We start from the raw sequence: 27198 nt of genomic DNA on the forward strand, positions 1-27198 counted from the left end.
TTCAGAGTGCCCCCACACCTACAACTGAACATGTCAGAACGAGGAGTGCAACAGCACACAGCCCACAGCCGTGGCAACCAAACAACAGAAGTGAATAATGCAAACAAATCATTGCCTGTAGATGAGAATGCAACAGTACCCCAGTAATCAATCACTGGCCTCAACTGGTGATAACAGTGAACTTTATAAACACAGCTGCTTCTTTACAATCCTAAGTGAAGCTCTGACCGCCTCTTTGACAGAGACAGCTTCTTCAAGTGTAAAATCAAAAACTGAAAACTAATATATGCATCATTCTGCAAATATCTGATGTTATTCACATGCATCAAAATTTAAGTGATTCACCCTGCACATACTTAAGAAAGCAGCTGTATGTATTCAAAACTTTGGAATGTGATCTATCATATCATTTGAACAATCAAGTTTTACATTGCATGCTACATTTCTTCATAAAATAACAGCAGAACTTAGGCTGTTTCATAGAAAACTTGAATACATGTCTAATTCAAACGATTTTCACATAAAAAATCTTCAACCACATTCTGATTTGATGAGAAAAAAATTAATTAAGGTCAATGACAGATGAATTAATCTGATCCACAACGATGATGACTGAGCAGTTTTTATACATGTTAAATTATTCCATATAGTGGATGTGACAAAGACCTTCCCTATCAATTTTTAAAGAAATAAAAATTGATTATTTTCCTAATACATGTAGACTACAGTGCTTGTTAAGTGGTAGCTTTAGTTATGGTAACATATTTTTTAAGGGCAAACAATTTTTAACTGCAAACAATTTAGACAGATAACAGATACACAGCTAGCATTTCCATAGAATTCTAAACACAGGTACAAGCAAAATTACAGCCACAAGAACAAGATAAACTGGTTTATTACTTACAGGCTAATCTTTGTCATGACTGTTCGGGAAGAATCCAAACTCTTCAGCTTCGAGGTGTCTAAATCAGAATTTGTCTGTCTCTCAGCTGACAGACACAGGTCTCCATTTTTAATTCCATCAGTATGCAAGAAAGCTCTTCCATCTGAACCATTACCATTCTTTACTGCCTTGGTATCATTTCTGCCTTCAGAAAACACCAGGTCTTCTGTCTTAGCAGCCAAAGAAGCTTTGGGAGACTCCAAACTGTCTTCCCCAAAAGCCACAGGTATAGCTCCCTTCTCCACTGAAGTTCTTTTTGTCACTGGGTTAGTCTCTGGCGATGCTAAAGGTTGCCTTTTTGAAGAGTAATCTTTCACCGGACCCTTCAAACCAGTAGGGGAAATGGGTACAGTATCCGACTGATTCTTTTTATATGATCTTCTCCTCGCAGAGCCTGTGTTTGAGATCTGCTGCTTGCCCTTGTCAGCTTCAGCTTTAGATGCCGCTTTGTGAGCAGATCCAACTTTTAGGTCCTGATTGCTACCTGAGGAAGAGGAATTTCTTTCAGGAGTCTGTTGAAGAGACCTCACTTTCCGTTCAGAGTTTATTATCTTGTCTGAAAACACCTCAGAATGGGCATCATCCTCAAAACCGGATTCTTCCCTTGCAGTATTCTCAGACTGGTTTCTCTCTCCATTTGGAATGTCGCCAGATGATTGAGACTTTCTCCGTTTTCCAGATCTTTTACTAGCAGATTTTTTATCCATTGTGTCCAAATCACTGCAATTTTCTTCCGATTTAAGAGTCACGGGTTCATTAAGGAGCTCCTCTGTTTTTCTTAGATAGATATCAACAGTTAACACTCTAGCAGAATATGCGTGCTCACTCGCTGCAGATTCCAACTCGTATGGCAAATCCTTTGGTTTTGCATGCCCGGGCTCCTCAGACACCCACGTGTTCACAAGCTGCTTGTGACTTAAGATACTCTTTTCTAAGTCTTCACTAGACAGATTTCTCAAGCTCTGTATGAAATCTGGAGTTGTGGAATTATTTATATCTGTGACGGATTCTTTCTCCAGCCCCAGCGTTTCCACATTCAGGCTGCTCTCACAGAAGGAGTTTTTAATGGTTTCGCTGCTGCCGCTCCAATCTGCTGACCACTCGCTGTCAGAAGAGACTCCCCTACTGCTCCATTCTGAAATCGTATCGTGATACAGAGGTCTCACTTCCCCACTGAAATTATATTCCTGTGCCTCAGGAAGGGCACTTATGTTTCTCACTTGTTTCTCTACTTGAGGAGCTTCGTGTCCTTCTCTGAAGTGCCTACAGTAGACTGCCTGCGCCCCGTGAGGAGAACCTGACCTCTCACCCTTGTGACGTGAAGTGTGTTCTAGTGAACTTTTGACATTTTTCCTCTTCCCTGTACCAAACAAATTTCCAAGTCTTTCCAAAACGGGTTTCTTTTTATTCTCTTCTCTGGAAGAATCTGGAAGGTGTGAGGTGGACTACAAAAACAAACAAACATTTGGTTAATGTCAAAATTGTTTCTAAAATACATTTTTTTGTTCTACGACTACCTCTAAATTAAAAGGACACAGTGACTGGAAACAAAACAGTTTACTGAACAATTCTAGCTCTCAAAAAAAGAAGAACAGCAAAACCCTTGAAAAACAATTAGGACTCAATGCTTCTGTACATTTTTGCCTGCATTTGTTTGCACATGTGCTCATCTTACTTTATAATGGCAGCTTTATATATCCCAAATCTCAATATTTTGCACAATTAGTTAACGTCACCCAAAATGTTACAGAAAAGCATCCTGGTGCCTGCAAGACTGGGGTCAAACTTCACAGTCAAAATTTTCCTCAGAAAAACAAGAGTGGGGAGTTTAACTTTCTCTCCATACTGGGAGAATAGTTTCAAAGGTATAAGTTGTCTTACATTTCTCATTAATGAAATTCAGTAAATATTTGGGTTGTGTTTTGGCCTAAAATTCCCAGAAGTATAAAAGTCACTGCATCACTCAGTGAGCATTACTGGGTCAAACACTGCCCTGGATTACTCTTGGCGAAGTTCTGCCTTACAACTTCTAATTAACATGGTAAACAGGAAACACGCAACAGCATCGCCGAGTACACATGCATATTTGCATTTTAATACATTAGCCCTTTTTACATGCCGGTACGATGAATACTTGTTTTGAGACGTCTATTTCAAAACACCGCGAGTACTTTCTACTCCTGCGCACCAGACCTCTCGAGGAGAGCGGGTTCCCTCGACAGCACGGACCCTGTTCCAGCAGTTTCCAGCTTGTTTCTGCTGCAGACACCCAGCTCCCCGGCCACTGTTAGTGCCCGTCGTCCCCCAGTGCTCAGGGCGGGCCGGAGTTGAAGCCCCTGCGCCCCCCGATCCCTTCCCCGCGGGTGCGGCTGCAGAGAACCAGCCCAGCATCACAGCGCCGCAAAAGTCACGGCCCCCGCTCCGCGCGCCGCCAGGAGGGTGAAGCCGCCCGATGCTGCCGCTGTCCTCCCCCATCCCAAAACGGGATAAGCAGGAGGAAGGTGCCGTGGCGGGCTTTACCCGCCGCCGGCCGCACCGCATCCTCGCCTCACCTCCCCAGCCCGCCGAGCGCCCGACACTCACCGCTCGGCTCGGCGGCCCCTGCACGAAGCCGCCCCACGCACACCGCCGCTACCCGTAGCGCGGCTGTCCCGGCGCCGGCCGTCTGTGCGCTCCGCCCCGGCCCGCCCTCGCAGCCCGCCCCGAGCCGCCGCCCCGCCGCGGGCAGCGGCTCTACCTGGCCTGGCCGGGCCGCCCGTCCCGGCCGCTGAGGGAGGGGCGGCGGCAGCGCCGGACCGGCCCCCAGCGAAGGCCGCGGGAAGCGCGGGCGCCCCCGGCCACGGGCGAGGCCGTCGAGGGGACGGCGGGGCTCGAGTGGGCGCCGCGCCCCGTAGGTGCCCCAGCAGCCCGCGCTGCGGCTGCCGCCGCCTTGTTATTGAGGGCAAAACGCCGCCGCGGGCAAAACCGACGCCCTTTGATGTTGAGGGAAAAGCACTGAGGGTTGGAGGAGGGCGGTTCGCGCCGCCGCCGCCCCGGCGAGCTGCAGTGCGGGCTGACCGGCGTGAGCCGGCGCCCGGGCCGGGAGAGGGGCGGCGCAGGGCAGGGGCACCGGCTCGTCCCCGCCCGGCACGATGGCTGCGGAGCGTGTGGAGCGGCTGTGAGCCGGCCGCCCCCCGATGCTGGCCGCTCGGAGGTGTCGGGAGCAGGCGTGGCTTTCCCCCAACCCCGGGAAGCGTGCGGGGGCCGGCCCCGCCCGGCCGCCGGGGCCCCCGTGAGACATATGGGTTCAAAACCCCGCGGGGAGATGAACCCGCACCTTCCACCTCGCACGGCGGGCGTGGCAGGTTGCCGTCTGTGCCGCCCGACTATGCCTGCCCTGCCTGGCCGCCCCGGGCACGCCGCCCCCGGCCGGGGACACGGCTGCCGGAGGCCAGGGCTGCCCCGCCTGCCCCCGGCCCCGCTCGGGCCGGCGTGAGAATGACTGCGCGGCCGAATGGTGCCGGCGCTCTCCCCGGGCGCTCAATTAGTATTTAATGTTTAATGAATGCTCAACAAGTCCTCTTCTAATTAACGCTTAATGACTTATATGAAGTGGAACAGCTTCAACAGGAAGGACCACGCAAGTCTCACTTCGGAGCTTCTGAGGGCCCAGCGCGGAGGCGGGGGAGACACCAGGTCAGCCCGCCTGCAGCTGGCCGGGGTGCCCGGCCTGCGGTGTGTCTGCCCCCTTGGCTATTGAAGAAAATAAAGACCTTTTTTGTGGAGCCACTTCCTCCTCCAGCTGGAAAAGTGTTAAGTTAGTTATTTTTTCTTAATCAACAGCCTACACAGTCTTGACTCAGGGGAGCCACATGGAACCCATTTAATGCCAGAGAACGTGCAGCAGAAAGGCTTGCCCAAACAAATGAAAAATACCAAAAAACGTGAAAAACACAGAGCTTAAATTGGGGAAAAGGCAGAGTTGACTTATGCTGCCACCTAACAGAAATCCATGAAACCCTTGTCTTTGCCTATTCCTGTTGACCCAGTGTCACTCATTGAACTAATAAGCAGCTGTAGCACCGAGCAAGACCCGTATCCTCACACAGTGATCTTCCACCTGTGGCTTTCAAATGGTCATTACCTTAAGCTCAAGTTTTTGTATTGTTTGGGGTTTAGGTTTTATTAGACAGTGAAATAATCTGCAAATGAGATAGATAATGCCTGTCTTTTTCCACTCCCTTTGAGGACTTTTTTCAACCAGTAGAACCAAAACAATTAAGTGAAGAGCAATATTAAGGGCTGCATTAAGTTCATACAGCTCAGATGGGTAAAGGGCTTTAGTGATAACAAAACCACCTAGAAATTTCCCTATCAGATCATGAGTAATGCAGCCCAATTATTAATTTCTTATTCTATGTATGTATTGCCAGTACTAACTGATTACAGGGAAAGGATAAGATGACAATAATGAACATCGCCAGCTAAAATAAGCAAAAATACAAAATTTTCACACTTAAGGTAATAAGGAAAGATACTGATTTCTCCCATAATTCATAGTATCTACAAGTGTGAGGAGGATGAGTATATTGTTCATGCTAAAAACTGTTGGAACACCAAAACTGGGGAAATTTAACTTTATTATGGTGTCAACCATCATATTAACAATTGGATGGAAATAGCTGTCAGTCTTCTAAAGTAGTTGGGAGTACATTATCAACCTGACCGTCATTATTACACTTGCTGTCAAGTTTTTAGTTTGCAAGATTACACCTAGAAAAATTAGTTATTTGAACTGGGGATCTGGATTTCTCTCTTCCCAGCCACTGATTTTCATAAAGTCCATGGGAACTTAATTATCATTGAGACGTCTCCCCCTTTCAAATGTAGTTTAAACTGCAACCAACAAGTTCAAAAGGTGTTGAATGGAAGTGAGGAGGGACAGCCAGCCAGTCCAGTCACATAAGCCTTGTTTCCTCAGGGAACAAGGCTAAAGATTTTTCCTTGATCTTGAAATAGCTGCCCTATGTAAACTGTTTTGAAGTAATTTCTTCATACAAAGTACCTTAATTATATACAGCTCTTTCAAAACACATAAAAGACCAGGTACTTGCCCTGAAGAGCTTGTATTTTAAGTCAGATAAATGTAGGTGAGCCAGTATTGCCAGTGCAAGAGGGCACAGAGACCAAGGATCCCAAGGGACTCCGAGTAGAACCCAGCCTGCCAGAGCACAACATGAGAATGCTTGACTTGAGAGCACTGCATGGAAGTGTTTGATTTCAGAAGGCAAGAAATACCCTTGTTCTGCAGATCAGGCTTCTTCAATGTGCTTATGCTCAAGCATTCTTATTCTTAAAACATTAGCTGCTTGAGAAATACCTGATCAAAGGCATTGGCAACTGAAAAATCTACAGGACCTGCCTATCCATTCCTTGGACAGTGTGGAGGAAGCCATTTCAAGCACTCTGCATGAACCTTGAAAGCTGTGTTCTAATCTGAAAGCAAAATGCTGCTGCCTTCTTAACCAAGAAATGTAAATGTTGTTTGTATTTATATTCATACCTGTTTATGCTAGTATTAAATATTTCCTCTGTTTTCGGCTGGGGTTTTTTTTTCTCATTAGCTAATGTAAGTTGCCACAGCCAAACCCCTAATTTAACAGTGCAATTAAAGATGTGCTTTGTTGGTCTCCGGTGAAAAGAGAGCATAAGCTACTATGATCTGTTGAATCAAAACTTCAAGATGTGTCTTGAGGTATCAGTTGGATGTTATTTTCTTAGATGAGTTCATCTGAGTCAGCTGAACATAAATGAAGACACTTTTTAGAGCACACATTAGAGAAAAAAAGCAGTATTTTCACTAGTCATTAGCAACTTTGTGGTAACTAATAGATGGTAATATCTACTGTGGACAGTTCTTTAATTTAAACATTTATTTTCCAGCATATGTTCATCTTCAGAGGGGAAAAAAGCAACAAACCATCTAGTGAAGAATAAATTTAAGCTTTATCATTAATTAGAATGTCATAAATGACTGGATTTCAAGTAACATGAAAACTTCTGAGACCCTTCTATCCTCAACAATTCTAATAGTGTATTCATGCTGGAAAGCCAGTAATGTCAAATATCTTTAAATCACACTATTGTAATTCACCCAGCCCTGAGAAACAGAAAGCCTGGAAGTTCTAGAAGTCACATGACATCCCAAAAAGTGCTTTAGCCAAAAAAATTTAAATAAATAAACTGTTACTCTTCAGGTTTTAGCATTCTGCAAAGACTGAGACTGAAATATATCACAATAACATATCACAGTAACAGTGCTGGGCTTTGTGAGGCTGAAAATTGCTCTGGAGTATTGCTGGCTCAACATGCTGTGAAAATATTAACAGAAAAACTGGAAGGAGCAATATACAAATCAAAGCTAAGAGAGAGAAAAGTCTGAGAAGCACAAGACCCACTCGAGAGAAGAGTTTTCATACTGCTTTCCTACAGGTGAGTGCCATAGCTACTGGCAGAGAGAGAAGGAATGAGTTGCAGATGGAAATAAAGGCTTGGTGCTTATTTTCTTCTTTTAAAAGCATGGGGGGAAAATGTACTTAAGAAAACATGTGACCTGAGTCAATTCTTGTTGTGATTCACTGAAGGGAAAAAAGCAGTTATATTTTAAGGTAATCTAAATGATCTCTAAACTTAACCAGTTTAACTGACCTTGCTGTCAATCAAATGGATTTGAATTACTTCAATTCACTATACTCATTGTTCATTGTTTATGCTGACCCTTCTCAAAGACACAAAGGGGGAGTTACTATTAGCAAAATACGGCTTATGTTATTTTAACTCCCAAACTGCCTTCTGAATATGAAGAGTTTGTCATATACTCTCTAAACTTTATTTTGCATTTATTTTAAGTATACCATGTTCCAGGTTGACAGTGTCCTCTTCAGAGTTAGAGAAAAAAAACACTTTATATTTAACAGGTCCTCTCTAGCATGGAATTCACTCCCTGTCTTTTCCAGCTCTTCTATCTGCCTGTTATGCAGATAGAAGATATAAATAGCAATAATTGGATTTAAAATAATTTCAGCTTTACCTGAGCAATTTGTGCAGGGAATACATTTATTTAGATTCAGGAACTTACCTGAGTAAGCAAGGGGCTATAAATGTGAGACTTGAGCAGAGTGAAGTGAACCAAATGTAAGTTTTCTTAATAGTCATATTTTTACACATACTGTATTTTCTAGTAAGTCAGGGTATTTTAGTGAAACATTTCATATCTTCAAGAGAACAGGATCTGTCTGCTTCCAATTTATTTTTTCACTGTCAAAGTAGATTTTTAGTTCAAATGTACATCGAAAATTGAATATTTTGCAACAGCATATAGATTAATGAGACTAATGAGCCTGCATGATTAATTGATTTTTTGGAAAGGAAATAATCAGCTCAAGAAGCATAGATTCATATATATAAATTATTTTATACCATAATATTTCTTAGGTGTCAAACACCAAGATTTAGATATTGGATGTATTAGAAAAGAACAGGAAAACTGAAAGGAGCAAATCACGTAAAATCAAATTAATGGAAATCTTTCAAAAAAGCTCTGGAAAGACAAAGAAGCACTGATAAAATGAAACAGATCCTTACATGAGTATTTAGGAGAGAAGGGAGATAAATAAGAACGGGCACGTCAGAAAAGGCATGTCTGCTCCCATCTCCTCTTCCCCAGAGCTAGTAATTTCCATAAACTAAAATCTTTCCCCCCTCCCCTTCTGTCAAGAGGAGCATCTGTTGGTTAAAGAAACGCTCTATAAAACTAATGGAGATCAGTAGATTTTATGATTTAAAAAAAGTAACTGTGTATCAACATGAAGATTTCTGATGGGGTTTAAAAAGGGAATAAAAGAGAGTGTTGTTTGCCTTACCATGATGATGATAATTCTTTCTGCTGTTTACAGAAGAATAAACAAACTATCGTGTGTGTGAGATGCAGTCCTGTGTCAGTAACCAAACCCTTTTTCTTAGCAATCCTCCCACGCTTTAACCCCTTCTTTCTTCTGGCAGCACTCAGGTAAAAACAAGCAAAAAAAAAAGGAAGTAATATCTGACTTGAGCCTTTCCAACTGATAAGTCATTTGGCAGACAAATTAGAACTATGAAAGGGGCTCAATTAGAGGATAGGAGAACTGCAGAAGGGTGGCAGCAAGTCCTTCAGTAAGCAGCTCTACAGAAGCAGAGAACATGTTGCAAAGAACTACAAAGTTAGTGTTGGGCAAACGCCTTACGTGTATTAATTAACATGCAATACCAGAGCACAGATATGCAACAGTAGGGGAAAATATACCACACACGTTGGTTCTCACAGACCTGGTTACTGTTTTCTGATCCAAATTTAGGATGGCTAAAGAAAAAAATCACCTATGCCTCTGTGCCTTTATGCAGAAAGAGACTGAATTATGTTGGCATCCTTGGTTCTTCACCTTCCTAGGTTAGTATATTAAATCTGTATTTTTCAAGCTATTAGTGGTAAAATGGTACTAAAAAGGGACTTGAAGAAGCAGAAAAGAACTAGCACCAAAAGCAGGAGCAGGGATTATTCAACAATGAATAACTGAGAGAATATTTAAACTCTCTTGAACCTGAAAGTCATCCAGAAAAAAATTATATGCAAAAAAAATCATATTAACATAAATGATTGCACTTGCAACTCTTTGTGTTTCAGTACAAGAGAAAGTGAGGAAGTTGGATATGAGTTAGCCTCACATCTTCGCTCTCATGATTTTGAATCTTGCTGCTGGGTCAGAGCTGTATCACTAGATAATCTTCTTAGTGTAAATATTCATCAAAACTATCTCTTTCAAAGTAAAGAGTGAAAATAAACATGTGTATGTTTTGCTCTAAGAGACAGGAACTTGAAAGTACTTTTTCTGTTAAGCAATAAAGGATAAATGGCAAAAGCATTTTGAAGAGGAAGAGAGTGGCTTGGAGTTAATTTTAAGTCTCCCCTAATCAGAAGCCACAACTAACAAATGTAACCCCTTTGCTTTTTTCATTTCTGAATGCAATTGACAATGATAAAGAACCTATTACGTCAGTGGTTTTGATTTAGCAGGCCTCATTCTTCTACACTTGTAGGTTTCTTCTGTTTCGTGAGAGTGTACAGTGTCCTGTCACTAACCCTAAATGGTGTGCACTGGTTAGTATAAATTAACATAAATTATCTAATTTAGCTTACTGCAACACTTCCTTCTTTTAGGTGAAGTATTTGTACATAGTTACCAGAGATAAGAAATATGATTCCTTTCCTGCAAACTTAGGAGTATCTGTACCACAGACGGAACAATCAGTCTCAGGAAATCAGCTTTCTTAAGCACCATCAATCTTCATCTCTTCCCCATGTATTCACACAAAACTACTGCTGTCAATAGGAGCTCAGCAGCCTGGAAAGTCTTGAAAAAGTCTTGCAGCATTACATTAAATGATTATAGGCAAAAAGGAATTAATCTTACAGAACCACATATATTATCAGTCTCTGCCAAAGAGGACACTGATGTGGCTGCTGTGTGCTGGTTAACTGAGCTGGCTTTTCCTGGACATCTCTACATGACACTGCACCTGGCCTCACCTTGAGTCCTGTGTACATTTTTGGGCACCACAACATAACAAGGATATTAAGCTGTTAGAAAGTTTCCAAATAAAGGTCACAAAAATGGTGAAGGATCTTAAGGAGCAGCTGAGGTCACTTGGCTTGTTCAGCCTGGAGGAGACTGAGGGGAGACCCACTGCCCTCTACAACCTTGTGAGGGCAAGAGTAGGGGCAAGCACTGATCCCTTCTCTGTGGTGCCCAGCAACAGGGCCTGAGGGAATGGCCTGAAGTTGTGTCAGGGGTGGTTTAGGTTTGATATCAGGAAAAGATTCTTCACCCAGAGGATGGCTGGGCACAGGAACAGGCTCCCCAGGGAAGTGGTCACAGCACCAGCCTGACAGGGTTCAAGAAGTGTTTGGACAATGCTCTCAGGCACATGGTGTGACTCTAGGGGTGTCCTGTGCATGGCCAGGTGTTGGACTTTGCCCTTCCAACTCAGGATATTCTATGATTCTATGTAGCTCAAGAGTAAGGCAGAATTTCTAATACACTCCTGTGCCCAGTGCTTCCTTTTAGCTGGCTGTAAGTGCTCAGCAGAGGAAGGTTATAGATTGTCTCACAGTACTAGGTAGGAAACCTAGGTCTCACCTGCAGTTTTAATTCAGTCTAGAGAACAGGAGTTAGTTAACTAAAGCCCCAAAGTGTCTTTCAGCAGCTCTAACTCTAGATACCTAAAAGTAACTCATTATGTAATTTGAAATTTATAAAACTGGGGATTTTTTCCTTGGGTAGCAGACAGTCTGAAACTATAAATGGAAAACTAAAAGCCTTGCTAGCAACATGGGGACTTTCCCTCAGTCAGGCACAGTAGAATAGGCTGTCACAAGGCAAGAGGCAGAAAGCCATCCTTGTGAGCACTGTGTTAGTAAGGTGAGGCCGTTAAATTGTGAAAGAATAAAGACAGTAAACAAACTGCAAATTGGACTGCTAATTTGATCAAAGCCAAATTTCATAAACAACAAAGTGAACTACATGTTTAACATGCCGGCTTTGCAAAGTTGATGTGATGGTTCTGTGACAGAAAAAATTAATGTATGGTTCTGACTCTGAAAACTACTCAGCAGAATGAAAAATGACAATATTTAATCAAACTGTATTTAAATATTAAATTAATGTAGTCTCTCTTCTCCTCAGAAGCTCTCATTAAACAGATTAAAATCATGTGATGTAAATCCTATTACACTTCATACCAGGGTATCATTTGGTACTTTTCAACTGAATTGTGTCTCAAGTCAGCCCCCCAATACTGAGGTGCCCAACACAGCAGCTGTTTTGGAAAATTTGGGTTTGATGGCCTGTGAGCTTCAAAAAGCCCTTTTATGAAATGTATAAAGTGTTTACACTCCTTGGTAACTTCTTTGATGTACAGATTTTCCAGCATTTACAGATGAAGAACTTTAAGCACAAGGAACTGTTATTACTAAAATATCTTATCCTGACTTCATAAAAATTAGCTGGATACCTCATTTTACATCTGAATTACAATACTATAACTTAGCATTTATTCCAAATAACAGCATGCACCTAAGGCTTCTGGAATTCATTAATATTATTTCTTACAGGAATTATTACAGCAAAGTGCCTCAATATTGGTTAGAATAAACTTTATTAAACCAGTATGAAGAAAATGGGAATGGCTCCAAACCCACTGGTTCCCTATAGTGTTGTGGGCAAAAATGTAAATTAAGTGGAATAGTCCTTCCAACTCTTTGCTTATAATCCCACAATTACTTCCATATCGCAATATTCTCCATTAAGCAAGAGAAACTTCTAAGAGGAAATGTTCTCATGAAATGCATTTTTATTCTTAGGTGTGTTTATTTTAGGCTCCAAACAGAACTAATTTATGTAGAAAGCATTAAAATAAACATTGCATCTGTCTAGAAAAGAGATGCATTATTACTTATGAAGAAAAGAGGGAGATACATGTTTTCCTGCTATTACAGATTAATTACTACAGTCAGGCTGCATTATGCTACTGTGCACTTCAACTACTAAATATTAGCTACTAAAGAGATACAACTACAACAGCATTTAAATTGCGTTACTCTTATTGGTGGATAATTGGATAAAATTTCTAATTCCTACTTGGTATTAAAAAACCCACATCATGTCTTACCTCTAAAAAGATATTTTGTGGATGAACAATAATGCAAGAGGGAATTAGATTAAACTGGTTGAAACTGTACAGTTCAAAAACGCCCAGATTTCCAGAAAATGCCAAGAAATATAGAGAGTTATTGATTCTGCACTTGAATTTCTGAAGTTGTTAGTTTGGATATAGGCCAATCCAACATAGTCCACGATTGCCTTTGGTATCTGTGGCTTAGAACAACAGATTTGACAAAGGTACTTTTAAAGCTAACCCTTCAAAAAGCATCATAACTAACCATAGTTTTAGCTACAACAGTTCTAGTGTTGGGCTCAAACTATTTTAGGTACTTTCTAAATAAATTACAGCAAAACCACTCCATTACCAACTCCTGGAGTCCCCTTTGCATAAGCTCACTCCATTATTTGCTGGGCTTTGGAATGCAGGAGGGAGGTGGTTGTTGACCATTAAAACCTGGTAGACAACAAGTGTTTCCTGTATGCAGAAGGCAGGCGTGAGTCTTCTCCCCTGCTCCTAATCTACCACTTCCCTCCCACGCCTTCTTGGCACCTGTTGGGAAAGGCTGGGAATCCAAATCCCTGCTACTCTGTAGGGTTTTTCTCTAGCTACCTACCCTTTTCCTCTGCAGGTGACTCCACTGTTTTTCTCTCCTGCAGCCCAGGCTTTCCCAGCTGGCCACATGGTGAACCTGACAAAGCTTTTCAGTTTCCCAGCTGTGCACAAGGCTCTGAACAGCAGCCAGCCACAAGCAGGGGGAGCTTCTCTTTTGCTTGGCAGACACTTGGGGAAAAACCCTCACTAACTGTCTACACATCTCCCGTGTTTGGAAAGTGGGAGTCTTTTTCAGGTCCTAGAGACAGAAATTTATCTAATAAAAACTGTCTGACACACCAGACAAACAAAAGATACCCTTTGTGTTTCCAGAAACAAAACCTTCAAAACTCCCACAGAGAAGAGGGAGGGGAAATATCCAGAATTACCTCTGATAAACCTTTTAAAATCACAAATTTCTCCAGAGGAAACATAAAAAAACTAAACAGATCTTCATGTTCTTTCTATCTGAACTCTGGTTGCTAAACATTTATGGCATAGTTTGTCAGATTTTTCAGACTTTTCAAAAGCTAAACTTTTTAATCTCTGTTTTCCTCTGAGACAATTATTCTCTTTTGTTGTTGGGGTTTTTTTTTCCCCCAGCAAATATACCCTCCTAGAAAGCAAAATGGTAAAAGGAAAAGAACAAAAAAAAGGGGAGAGGAGAATTGTAGAGACAGGAGAAGAAAAGAAGATAAATTTTCATTTGCATGTCATAACGTATGATTCAGAGGAAATTAAGATGTCAAACTTCCATCATAAAAACCAAAGTCTATAGTACAAAACATTATATTCTATTTAAATCTTTAGATAGTATTTGTAACCACAACAAACTGAAAACTTATCTGGTGAAATGTTACCGCCCTGTGATTTTGAAAATTGTATGAACAATACTAGTTTGAAGGAATGGTAGATTTCTTTTACAATCTCTAAATCTTATTGAAACAGTAGTTTAGGCAGTTTGGTTTTTTAAGTGGGTCATACTTTGCTTTTGCAGATATTGAGCCATGGCAGGTTGAGTGGTTGTTTTAAAGAGGTAAGTGAAGAAGCATTCCAGCTTATTCACTCTAATTCAGTTCTTGAGACAATAAAAACAGAAAGATGAAGTTTTTCATGACTGCCCTCTTCAAACCCTTTATTACACTGCAGCTGTCACTACAGAGCAATAAATTACACATATATGTATGCATACACGCATTCCTAATTGTCACATACAGCTTAAAAAGTGGCAAAAGCCTGGTCAGAAGGAATGGACTAATAGCAAAAGCTGTGTGTCGCAACCTCCTCAGATCTGAGGGTACTGTGAGCCACTTGGTCACATAGCGTGGCAAAATGGAAAGAGGGCCACACCCAAGGAGAGAGCAGAGCTAGCTGCCAAGATTCTGAAAACCATTCCAACACATTGCGCAAGTGTGGAAATGGTACAAGAAAAGCACGATGCAGGACAAGTCCTCGGCTCTCCAGACTGCAGATCTCTGCACAGCCCAGCACAGAGGCCAGAAACAAATCCCTGGTGATTTAAAGAGCAATTTCACAGGACTTTACTCACCAAGGGAAAGAGAAGGGAGGAGTATACCCTTGGGAAGAAAGCAGTAAAGTGCCGGCTGTCATCCTAAGGAAAAGTTACATACTAGCATAAGTAACACCTGTGCAATGTTGAAATGCTATGTAGCTGCATGTTTGGCACGATGATGCACAGAGGCGGGGCAGATAAAGGATGGTCACCGATAATACCAGACTGCCTGGTGCACGCTCCCATGTCACCATTACCATAGTCATTTTGTACTGTCAATGCTTGATCATTGATGACAGACCTCCTAAACAATTTGCAATGCATGAAGGGTTCATTGCCTTCCCTGGGCAATACCACAGTGAGTATGTGGCTCCACATTATCTCACTCGTGCAAAGCGCAGACGTGTGCTGGTTTGATAGACCTTTTATTTTGTCCCTGCCTGGGAGACTGCAGTTTATTCAGCAGCCCAGCCCTGAAGACCTCAGCACTATCACATTCCAGGACGACTGCTCACATGACTTTAGGCCATCATTAATCCTCTCTAAAGGAAACACATTTTTATCCACTGCTTCCACTAAATTTGTTCACAATATTACATGGAGCATGCAATAACTCAGATGAAATTCAATTCCAAACAGAGCTGAATATGAGTACTATTCAGGATTCAGATCCAATATAGAATTGAACATAACCTTTTTATACTTCACCTGCATCAAGATGAATTTATTGAATTGCTTGGAAGGACAATTGTCCAAGTGACAGCTGTCCTAAGTTGCCAGCCAAGAATAAATAAATGCAAATTGTCTGATACAAGTTCAAGTTTGTTTGGGTGTTTTTAACTGTATATATAAAACCCCAACAATCTCCTCAATAAACTTTGTGACTACTTGAAAGATGTCTATCAGAGTAAGAATTTACTGGTATCCCCACCTTCAAGTATATTCTAAAGGGGTGAAGCCTTCTTGACTCAGTACATCCACTGCCATCTTGAATGCCAAAGTATTAGACTACAACATAGATTCCTCCTGCACCAATACTGCAGGACCTATGTTCCTTCTATGAAAATGATGCATAACTCCATGCCATCTTCCCTCCTATGTTTTGCCCTTTTCTAAGGCCCATGTTCATTGTCAGCTGTAGTCCTGTACACCTACTATCAGCCACAGCTTAGATGCTCTCCTATTAATCTCACCAAAAAGCAGCAGAAATATAAAAGATGTTTTCAAGGTCTCTCTGATGCAGCCATAATAATAGGACATAACCTAACCTAGATGTTATTTTTAGGAAATAAGAGAGTTGGTGTTTTAGCCATGTTGGAAACAGCAAAATGAAAACCTTTGTAAGTTAATACTGAAGTGAATTTGTGGTTCAAATGGGGATAAGAGGAATAATGAGCTGGGAATATGGAAAAAAAGTTAACCGACAAGGAAATTGCCATGATGCCATCAGTCTAGTCAGCAGCACAGGATTTTATTAAGCAGAGAAGTAATTTTGTTGAGCAATACTCTGAGAGCTTTTGTCATGGATAGCTGAGAACCTTTCTTGTGCTGTAATTAGCCATAGATTTCCAGACTTTTTGGAAGACAAAAGGATGAGCATGTCTTCAGCAGGCTAAAGCCAAATCACAATAATCAGATAGTTTTCTAGTGGACCTGATGCCCAAGCTTTTTGACATCTTGACTTCTCAGAATTTTGGTTCTCTCTACACAGTGAGTATGACACTGCACGTATAACTAGTTGCTTGATTCTTCTGTCTTCACTATTAGGAAACATGGCTGAGTTGAGGACATACCTGTTATCTTTCTCTGTTAAAGAATCATATCTTTGTATCCAGAGCATCTCTGCTGCAGTTTTATGAATGCTTGCTGTGTCCTGGGAAACCTGGGCAGAATGATGCTTGACCAAAGGTTTGTATCATTATGGATACTCTAAACTAAGGAATCCTTAATTCTGTTGTGTGTCTCAGATCAATCATGTTAGAAAGGCAATTCTACTATGAATCACTTAATCTTTTAGGGATGCAAATATCAAAACTGCAGTTCTTTAAGCAGAGACATAAAATAAACCTGGCTTACAGCAGAATCCTAGAAAAGTACAAACTTTTTATCCTGTAACCAAAAGCATTTAAACAACAGAAACTGCTTATTCAGTCTTCTGAACACTCCTACTTCCATTTTTGGGTTAGTTTTCTTTCCTATCTGCTGTGTATTTTATCTATTAATAATTAATTGTTCTTGATTTGTGATTTTAGCTAGGTTTTGTTCCATATTTTTGATCCCTCCTCTCTGGCCTTCCTCTTGTCTCCTCTTCCTTCCTCCTATCAAGTCCTTAACAAAGAGCAGACACAGGTAAAGCAATGGATGTGCAATTATCACAGAACAAAGGCAAATGGGCTTGATGTACACCAATTCCTATCACACTCCTCTTTATTATTTTCCATAAAACCAGACATGCTATCTAGGTTCTATCAGTGGAATAAGTCTCACCAATGCTGACTTACAACTGCAGTTGGCTGCCCAAGTGTCCTGATTCAGCATTCCTACAGGTACAACAGCACCTGTGCAGTATTAAAAGTAATATAAGGGCTCTGCTACTTCTGTATTTTTAAGTATTAATGTTGAGAAAGGTCCATGTTAAAAGACAGTACTATGTGTTATTAAAAATGAAAGAATTAACAAAAGCGAAGTTCAGTCCTACAGTCTTACTTAGGGCTGTTCTTTAGGAAGAGCTCACCGACATGGGGGTTCTTGCTGGCAGGTGGTATTAAAGAGATTATCTGGACATGACAGGGTAAATTTTGCTTTGTTTCCATGATCCTGAGCACCCCTTTCAGTTAAATATACTTATGGTAGTCAACACTGCCATTATGCCTCTGTAGACCATGCTCCTAAATATTCTCTCTGCAGAAAAAGCTTTGATAGAAGTTATATTCAAATTATTCCCCCTGTGCTTTGTGGGTTTTAACATTTGCCATGCCATATCAGTTTACTGGTTTATGACACTACTCATCAAACACTGTGGACAAGTAAATTAATATACAGTGGCTTTTTGGAACACAAGTGTTTGTGGGAGACATCACTGTGACTTAAATTGTCAGCCTTTAAATTCTGTCCCAGTTCTGCATTTCCTGACTTCCATAATGACTTCAGTACTCTCTAAATTATGGGTTTTTTCTTGATGTTTATGGTGATGTTGTGTTTTTAATTATGAATTGCATATTTATCAACTAAATAAATCTGAAAAAATATTTCTGTATCAGTTATTTCAGAGCATGACTCAGAGCTAAACATCTTAAAAAACTCCAAACATTTAAGGGACAGAGCAAGTTAAATATTTGTTAAGTGTATAAATACTTTGTCAACCCTATAAGAAATACTGGCATGGTGAGGGCTAAATGAAGCATTCTTTTTCCCTTCCCACATTTCTCCACCCTACTCAACTTGTTTGGTTTGAGAATTTGATTACTTCCCCCCCATGAATTTCAAAGTAAAGACTTGAGTATTCTTCTCCTATTAACATCACTTTCTTGTCCAACACATCATGGTTGGAGCCCAAGAATAGGAACAAATTGCATTGAAAGTATAATAAGGAATTACTGTGCTGCTCAGCACTACAGCATCCTATTAAAAGCCATACAGACAATGAATAATGTAGCTGTTCTGGGTGTTGCCAAAGAACTCTCATGTGATCCATGCTTCACCACATCTGTTCTTTTTCCATCCTCTCTATATACTGTTTTCTTCAACTGATACAAAGACATCAGGACAGCAATCCCAAAGCCATGGCTTATGAATAATATCCCCCAAAACTCCTTCAGTTCATATCTACATTTAAATATTCACCCACACATACATATCTGTATATGTTTATAAATAAAAATTTAAATAAAATTACTACACATATTTTAGCCTATAAAATATTTATTGCTGGTTTTTTGATTGATTTAAATGAAAGAAATGTATTTATTCAGATTTCCCATAAATTAGTGAACCCGAGGCACATCACATGCAGGTAACTCTCACAAGCAGACCTGTCTACATGAAGAACTTAAAAGTTATACTTTAAATTTAAAACATGGGAAGCTACTCTCTCCTCTGCAGGGATGACAGTGAGGAGCAACATGATTAAAAAGTAGCCCCAGCAGAGTGAGCACAAATATGAGTAACTGAAAAGGAAGTAAGTGAATGCCAGCTTTGTGTAGGGATTATCAAGGGATTTTGACTCTATGTGTCTATTAGCAAGGGAGAATTCCTAATAGAAAAAAAGAAAAAAATAAAAAGGAAGAAAAGAAATAGAAAAGGAAAGGAAAATGATTCAACTGGTTAAGCCTGGGAGGGAGGTGGAAAGTGTGACCATTATTTCAGGGAAACAAGTTACACTTGGGGAAGGATGGTGACTGGAACCACTTGGTAGCAAATGACCTGTCTGCAATGAACGTGCCCTCTCAGAGAGGAGCACAAACACCCTGAGTGCCCTGGCCATATTTCCCACACAAGGAATAACAGCAATTTTACCAGTAATTTTTATAACACAACAGTTATACCAAAGAAGAGGAAAAGAAAGTTGAGCATAAGTGTAGTTAAACACAGAAAAACTTTGGCAAGAATCCAGACATGCAGCACAGCACCGGGTAGGATTTTTTCCCTGTCTTTTTCCAGATAATATAATAAAAATATGTCCTGCTGCAACATTTAATTATCTGGAAAGATATAACCTATTCCAAACAGCTGAGAGAGGAACTATTTAGATTGTAAAAGAAAACAAAACAAAACCAAAGAAAAACCCAGCCCCCTCACCTAGGCCTCTCTTAGGTGACTGCCTTCCTCTAACTCCCCTTCACCTCAAAAGAAAAAGATGCTACAGTGTCATATCATTTCCTCTCCTTTTCTCCCTTCAGTCTTTGCACAAGGCAGGTTTGTGTTCTCTTGGAATTGTGGGGGTTTTTTCTCCTTTGAGAAAACCAGCATCAGCAAATATTGTCAGCCCCTGCATGACTCACGTTGTAGGACCTTGGCTACCAGGTTTTGTTTAGCTTTCTGTCCCAAGGAGGCCTTCTCTTCTTTTGGTCTCAAATTCTGGGAGGAGATTGGTTAACCACTGAGAGGCCTTATCTATTAAAAATTGGGGTGAACCTTAAGGCAACAACTTGTTCTCCTGTGGACAGGTTCCTCTCACCTATCCATGAACTGATAATTTTGTTGTCTGTTACTTTGGAAAGTGACTCACCTGCTTTTTCACTTACTTGGTATGGAAGTTTATCAACTGACAGTACAAAATGCCTTCTTTCTACCATTTAAACATAACTCTGGGAGGTAATTTAGTAACCCCATGGATCCCAAACAGACTTCAGGTTTTGTTATTTCTTGAGAAAACAAACCACTGTAAGAAAAAGCAGTATGATAAGCTAGGCTGAATGTCTTGCTAACATTTCTCCAAGCAAGGCAGACAAAAATTAAAGCAGCAGATGAGGAATCCTAACATGAAAACATCTTAGACCTTGATGAACTATCAGCTTGAAAGATGAGTTACAAGAGCAGGAGGAATTAGGGATCTGCATATCTGCTGTCTCAGGAATATGGCAAAGGCAGCGATAGAATAAACTCATTTAATCCAGTAATTTAACACAGAATCAAAATGGGCTTCCATAGCCACACCTGGGTGTTAGAAGTACTCCACCCAGTTTCCTTCAATGAATATTCATGTCATGGAACTGAATCTTTGTGTGAAAGGCAGTGGCTGTGCTCAGGTAGCAAGTAGGTGTGAGAACTCTTATCTAGATGAAAAATCCTGAGAAACCTTTGGACAGGTACCTGGTTATAAATCTGAAAATATGACTAATCAACACCTGAATATAAGAGGAGAGACAGCATTAGAGCACACAGATGTGACTTAGAAGAAAAGATGTTGAAACCTAAGTATCTCACATGGAATTTTAAAGTCTAGATTTTTTTCCTAATGCAGAGGAAATATATAAATAATGAAGCAATACAAACTCTATTTTCATTCATTCATTTTACTATCAGCAGAAGCCAATCTAAATTTGAAATTGTTCTCTAGGGGAATAAATGCCTTTCAGTGTAACCATACAGAAGCCTATCAGCTTAACATGTGTTTGTCTTTAACTACATAATTTAAGGTCATTTGAGTTTGCCATAGCACAGGTAGGACCTTCACCCTTGGTATAAGTATTTTGTCCCTGCTGAAGCTGCATGATTGCAAAACACACACTTCATCCATGATTTGGTTCTCAAATTGAATTATTTATCCAAAGAGAATGAAATGAGCCAAACATTCAGGAAGTTGTTTCTTCATTCATAGTGAGAACACTGGCCACTCTGTTTTATTAATAAGTCTAAAAGATATAAAAAACAGATAATAAGATCATAGCCACAGCTATCTACTTCATGCAGTGTAGGCTATATGACAGCTCAGGCAATCCTCAATGTGAATCCACACAGACGTTGTAGATATAAACAGGAATCTAAGAAAGCCATTCTGCCTTCACTTGCAAACAAACTCAAGTGAAATGCTCCAAATGCTCCTATTTAGCCTTAACTAGCAAAACCGGAAAATGTAACCAGTGATGTAATGTATTATTTGGGAAAAGGAATAAGCTGAGTTTTAGAATCTATAAATAGTGTCTTTCATGGATCTGACATCTAGAAATCATTTCTGAGGACTTTTTAATATTTAATAATGGGTTATCAAATGTCTATTTGCCAAAATACCAGAGGAAAACCAGCTAATCTTCAATTTCATGAAACAAATGTTTTGCACATTAAATAGCACAGGACTAGAAAAGTTAAGAATTAAGCAGGATCACTGAGTTAAAAGGGACTCCCAAGGATAATCAAGGCCAACTTTTAAGTGAGTGGCCTATAAGGGGATCAAACCCAAAAATGAAATATATACTCAAATTTATATGATTTTTTATTTCTCATAGATCCAGTTAACTCCAGTGACTTAATAAACATATGCAATTTGTTTTTTATAGGAGCACTCTGAATCTCTCTTTCATTGTTATAGAACTGACATTTTTGGTTGTTCCAATCAGAAGCTAACAATAAACAAAATTACAGATTCCAGAAGGCCTTGCAAAGGAAAAGAAAGTGGAAATCTGTACAGAACCAGAAGAATGTCTGAATCAACACCAGAAGTATTTGATGAGAAAGAAATATTGTTGCAGAAGGATACCTCTCTTTTCCTAAGAAAAGGATGTAGTAAAAAGAAGTATTTCTGCCATATAATTTGGGCAACACAACATTTACTCACTGAGTGATACTATCAAGCAATTAATCTTCAACAGTTTTTAATATCCTGCTGTTTTACTATCACTTTGGAAGTCAAACAATAAGAAAGAGAAACAAAGTTGCACTTGAGCATCGAGAACAGTTGCTGTGAAGTACAGGAAGAGGCGAGATGAAGATTTGTTAAACAATCCTGGAAGAAGATGAAAAGGGAAAACCAGGATACACTAAGATAGCAGTTTATTATAGACTAGTTTTTGGGTGGAGAGAAGTTTTGTTTTTTGATCACACAAGCGAAGCATCCAAAAGGACAGAACCTGATGGTTTTAATTACTTCTTGAAATTAATTTTTTTCTGTTGAAAAATAAATACAAGAAGGAGACAGTCCAACAAGTTCTTGGAATACGCTGGGGACAGCTTTTTCTTTAGAAGGTAAAGAAAGCCATTAAGGGAGTGGCTATTTTAGATCTTCTGCTGACTAGCAGGGCATGAACTGGCTGAGAGGAAAAGGCAATCTAGGTGAAAGTGAACACCATCATTTAATAGCCACTACCATAAAAAAGGAAAGAAGCAAAATCAAATTACATTTTTTCACCCAGGAAACAAAACTAAGGTTTTATGAGCTCCAAAGACTGATAAGCAAAATTTTGTAGGAAGACTGTTTAATTAACAAAAGAATGTAGGAGAGCTTGTCTTAGTCATTGCTGGAGTCAGTTCTTAATTACCCAAGGTAAAGGGAATAATATGAATTAGGCAAAAACAGAGGATAAAACAAATTAGTCTGGGTACATTATTCTGCAAGACTCTACTCAGTACATTTACCTTTGAAAGGCTTATGAACAGATTTCCATAGAAAGAACAGCAACAGAGAGGAGCCTGATGCAAACAGCTTATGTTTTCTAATCCACCATTTTCTATCACTCTCCCACAAGAAATGCCGAGGGAAGGCAGGGCTTCCTTAAATCCCAATCCCCATAAACCATCTGTCATCAGCAGGTGACTGTGTTATTACACATATTAGGAGATTATCCCAATACAAAAGAAACTGCTGAATTCACACAAACACACGAACACCCCCCAGGCATTTTCCATGATTTTTATAATTTATCTAACAATCAGACTTTTGCATTATACATCAAAGTATAAAATTATGTGGCCTAGTCTCACTCACTTTCAGAAGCTTCATTTAAAAGGCTTTAAATGTTCTTAGTAAAAATGGATTGATTCCAGGTTAGAGAAATGAAAACCCTAACAGTTTAATTTAGCTGTAAGTATGAACAAATTTTTTCAAAAGAAGAACTAAATGCCAACTTAGAGCTTTCTAAGCAACAGCTGAACCCTCCTATTCTTTCCACTGAAAAATACCAAACATCTACTTGCTTTTCTAGAAGTCCCTGGAAGAAGCTAATATACCAGACAGCAGTAGGGTGAACAGCAATTTTTTCTGTTGGAAAGCCAATTTCACAGCTAGGTCTCCTGCAATGCAATGTCACCCCAGTACAGCAAATGTGCCATTTTGCTGTTTTGTGAAGAACTGAGATCTTTTTGTAGGATATTTCAACAGCACCAATAGAACTAAGATCCTGAATGAGACCAAAAGGGGTATTTGGGGGTTGTGTTATTTGTGTATTCAGCTAAAGACCAATGAGTCTTTTCCAAATGCAGAAGTTAGTAGATTAAATTTGCTGGCATGAGAAGACTGAAAAATAAATGTGTTTGTTTTAAAGACAGAATATTTTAAGCCTTCATCAAATATATTCAGATGAATATTAGTTCCACAACCAAGAAGAAAGAAACCTTTTCAATTACTGGCCTGCTGAGTACTTTTGTTAATGTGGAAAAATAGTATTTCTCTCTCCACGGAAACATTACAATAAAGACAAGAATGGCATTGCACAACTTTGTCTGCAATCTGAAATTAAGTTCTCACATTAGAACAGGAGTAATTAGCATTTTCCCTAGCTTGCTTCCATGCAGTAATACTGCTGCCAAGCAAATGAGTAACACTACATGAGCTAAATGAACGCTAGAAACAAACGTGTAGCCATTCCTCCTTCTCTAGTTAAAAAACTCACTGAGTGTCCTGGTTTAGGGCAAATTTGGGAGAAAACCAGTATGGGGTAAGTGGGGAACTATAGAAATGTAGGTGTTGTTCCTTTATTATTTTGGCTTACATATTTTTTATGAACAAAAGAAAAAAGCCATATGGTTTGTGGAAACATGTGGAAGATCTCCTCGAGCCTTTTTCTTTTTTGTCTCTTCATGCCAGCTAAAGTCATTATGTACCTTCCTTATTTCCGTACATGTTATTAATTTGAAAATTTTCCAGTACTTCAAACACAGGCCTTTTAAAGGAAGATTCCAATTATACTTTGGGTTAAATTCTGTTTTCAGAGTAGACACCTCCATGATATATGTAAGTGCATTTATCTATATTTATATAAACACATATATTTCGTTTTCTCCTACCTTTCTAAGTGCTGCTGGCAGTGAGGCAGTAGACATTGATATTGCTGGCAGAGCGTAAGAGTGGGGGCAGATTACTGAGGGTGTTTGGTTCTCCTGAGCAGTGCAGCGCCTGCCCGACACATCATAGTACCTGCAAGGAGAGGAAACATGGCTCAGTTAATGCATCCTAGCAAAAAAAACCACATGAGTCAGCGTTTGCTGTATTTCTGATAAAACACTAAGATGTTTTTTCCTGTTGCAGTGGTTCCAGGCTTCTGGTACTTGGCAAGTTTACTGCTTTATTTTAGCTAAGCTACTTGCTCCTCTTCTTAGACATTAATTCATCCCACCTGCTTTAGGTCTCTGAAACTAACTTGTCAGCTTTTTCCTGATAATGGAACAACCAAAATCCAAATACAACACTCAGCAGGATAACCACATCAGAGCCACAAGGCAGAAAAATTAGTCGTCTTATCTTCTGTCACTCCACCTCTTCAGAGACAGCAGATTACAACATTTGGAGTTTACAGCTCCACATTACATCACATGTTCCGTTCACTTTCCTTCTGGAAGCCATCTCAGTAAAGGATCAGTTGAATTCTCAGAACAAGTCACTTATTGGGAAGAGGCTGTCCCAATAGAAGTGTATACAATCTTTAAAGCAATACATTCATTTCAAGCAAGTCAGTCCTAAAACTTAAGGAACCTAATTTGGTTATGTTTACTCCACAGTGGTAAATTTCAAATTCTGAATCCAAAGAATGTGAAAAAGTTCACTTAGTCTCCTCTCAAGAGAGAAATAAAATAGTAAAAACTGACCAAGTTATAAAATCTCTTTCATTTCACTGTCTGAAAAGTCGAAGTAGCAAGAATCCAGAATTCTCTGAAGATAGTTTTATTACAAGGTTGATAAATATAACAGTTTATATATTTTTGTCCTTCAGATGATTCAACAGTTGGTTAAAATGTAGCTTTTTCAAAATGGTATGTATTTTGATATTTTTATTTCAAAATTTGACTGAATTTTTCATAGGACAATTTAGGTTGGAAGGGACCCCAAGAGGTCTCTGGTGCAATGTCCTGCCTGAAGTGGGCTCAGCTATGGGAACACATCAGGTTGCTCAGGACTTTACCCAACCAACCCCTGAAAATATGCAAGGGCAGAGACATCACAACCTCTCTAGGCAACAGTGAAAATGTTTTCTCTTACATCTAATCTGAGTCTCCCCTTTATCAACTTTTTGTTCTTGTCTTCCCACCATGCACCACTGTGCAAAGTCTGGGTTCGTCTCCATTACACCCAAAGCTGTCTCCTCTCCAAAACTGAACAAGCCCCAGTTCTCCACCTTCTCTTCACAAGGCAAGTGGAGCTTCACAGGCAACCACCTCAGTGTCAGCCATCCAATGAACTCACCCCAGTTTGAAGCATTGAAAGATCTCTAGGCAGAAAAAACACACTCATCAAATATTTTGCTTCCACAGAAAAAAAGAAAGTTTCAAAATGTTTTTGTTTTGTCCTCAAAATATGCATATTTTCCATTTTGGCTGGAACAAAACTACTTTTTTCCCACAGGCTTCTTTTCTAGACTCATCACATTGTCCCAAATCCAGGTCTGTTTGTACAGCTTTATTTGCAAATTCAGTTTTATAACTGACTTTCATATAGAGTTTTCAAAGAGTGAATAAGTGAGCAGAAAAGCCTCAGGTGTATTTATAAAGTTGTTCAGTTTATTGCATAATTGTGGTGAAAATGTTTTGACATTTTAACACATATCCCAATAAACATGTGCAATTATTTTGTTTATTTACCTATTTCTAAGGAAGAAGCTGCATCACTCTTAATAGCTGGTTACCTTCCCCAGGACATAGCTGACTTTGAGCTGTCCATCTTGATTTTCATGTTCTGCCTCCCTGATAGAGCTTGCTTTTGGGGTGGTTCCACACACATTGCATGTGAGAAAACTCAAAAGTCACATTAAAAAGCTGCTCAGGTAGTGCTGGAAGATCCTGTGGCACCTTACCTACCCTGTCCATGGTTGATATTGCTGAAGGGAGCAACAGTAGGCTGGGGACTGTCAACCCTGCCACCCAGAGCAATGGAACAAGTGATGTGATATGGGCAGGAGAACTGGAAGGTGTTTGGCTGAAGTCTGCATAAGAAGTCAGGGTGAGGAGGAGGAAAATTATGGCACACCAAGGGAAGTGGATGGAAGAGCTGTCAGCTGTTGAGGTGACACTGACACTCTGCAAGAGGCCACCATCTGCCATGGTGCTGCTGGGCTGGGACAAGCATCTGCACCCCAAGTGGTACACAATGAACCTGTGTCAGAAATAACACATCACTAAATGCCAAATGCCAAAAGGAAGCCAGAGGAAGCTCTGGAAGGCAAACATTTCGTAGGTGGAAATTTCACTAGGATATCTTTTGTCCTGCTCCAGAAGGGGGCTGTGCTGGTCCCCAGGCAAACTAGCAACATCCACCTGGGAGACACCTGCTGACTCCCTTCCACCAATGAAGGCTGGGCCTCCTTGGGGACATCCTCACACCTTGTCCCCTGTGCCCACTCCTGATGGCCATCCGTCCCTAAGACACCACTAGGCCTCAGGGTGCTGGAATATCTGCAGTGGGGTAGCCAGAAAGCTGCTGCTTTCAGAATGCAGTGAAGCAGCACTGATTCTTTCAGGCACCTTTTTGTTTTTTAAGGACACAATTTCACAC

At 40.3% G+C, this 27198-nt stretch overlaps 1 protein-coding gene across 1 annotated transcript in view; it reads right to left on the reverse strand.

Annotated features, from left to right (window-relative positions):
- Nucleotides 1–27198, reverse strand: part of CRYBG1 (crystallin beta-gamma domain containing 1) — a 96496-nt gene that overhangs the window by 40247 nt on the left and 29051 nt on the right. The window contains exons 2-3 of the mRNA XM_005493007.4: nucleotides 24501–24630; nucleotides 905–2388 (exon numbers count right to left, since the gene is read on the reverse strand). Coding sequence (XP_005493064.2) covers nucleotides 905–2388; nucleotides 24501–24630 — 1614 coding nt within the window. The remainder of the gene's footprint in view (nucleotides 1–904; nucleotides 2389–24500; nucleotides 24631–27198) is intronic.

The sequence above is a fragment of the Zonotrichia albicollis genome, chromosome 3 (genome assembly GCF_047830755.1).
Source record: "Zonotrichia albicollis isolate bZonAlb1 chromosome 3, bZonAlb1.hap1, whole genome shotgun sequence".
Taxonomy (NCBI): domain Eukaryota; kingdom Metazoa; phylum Chordata; class Aves; order Passeriformes; family Passerellidae; genus Zonotrichia; species Zonotrichia albicollis.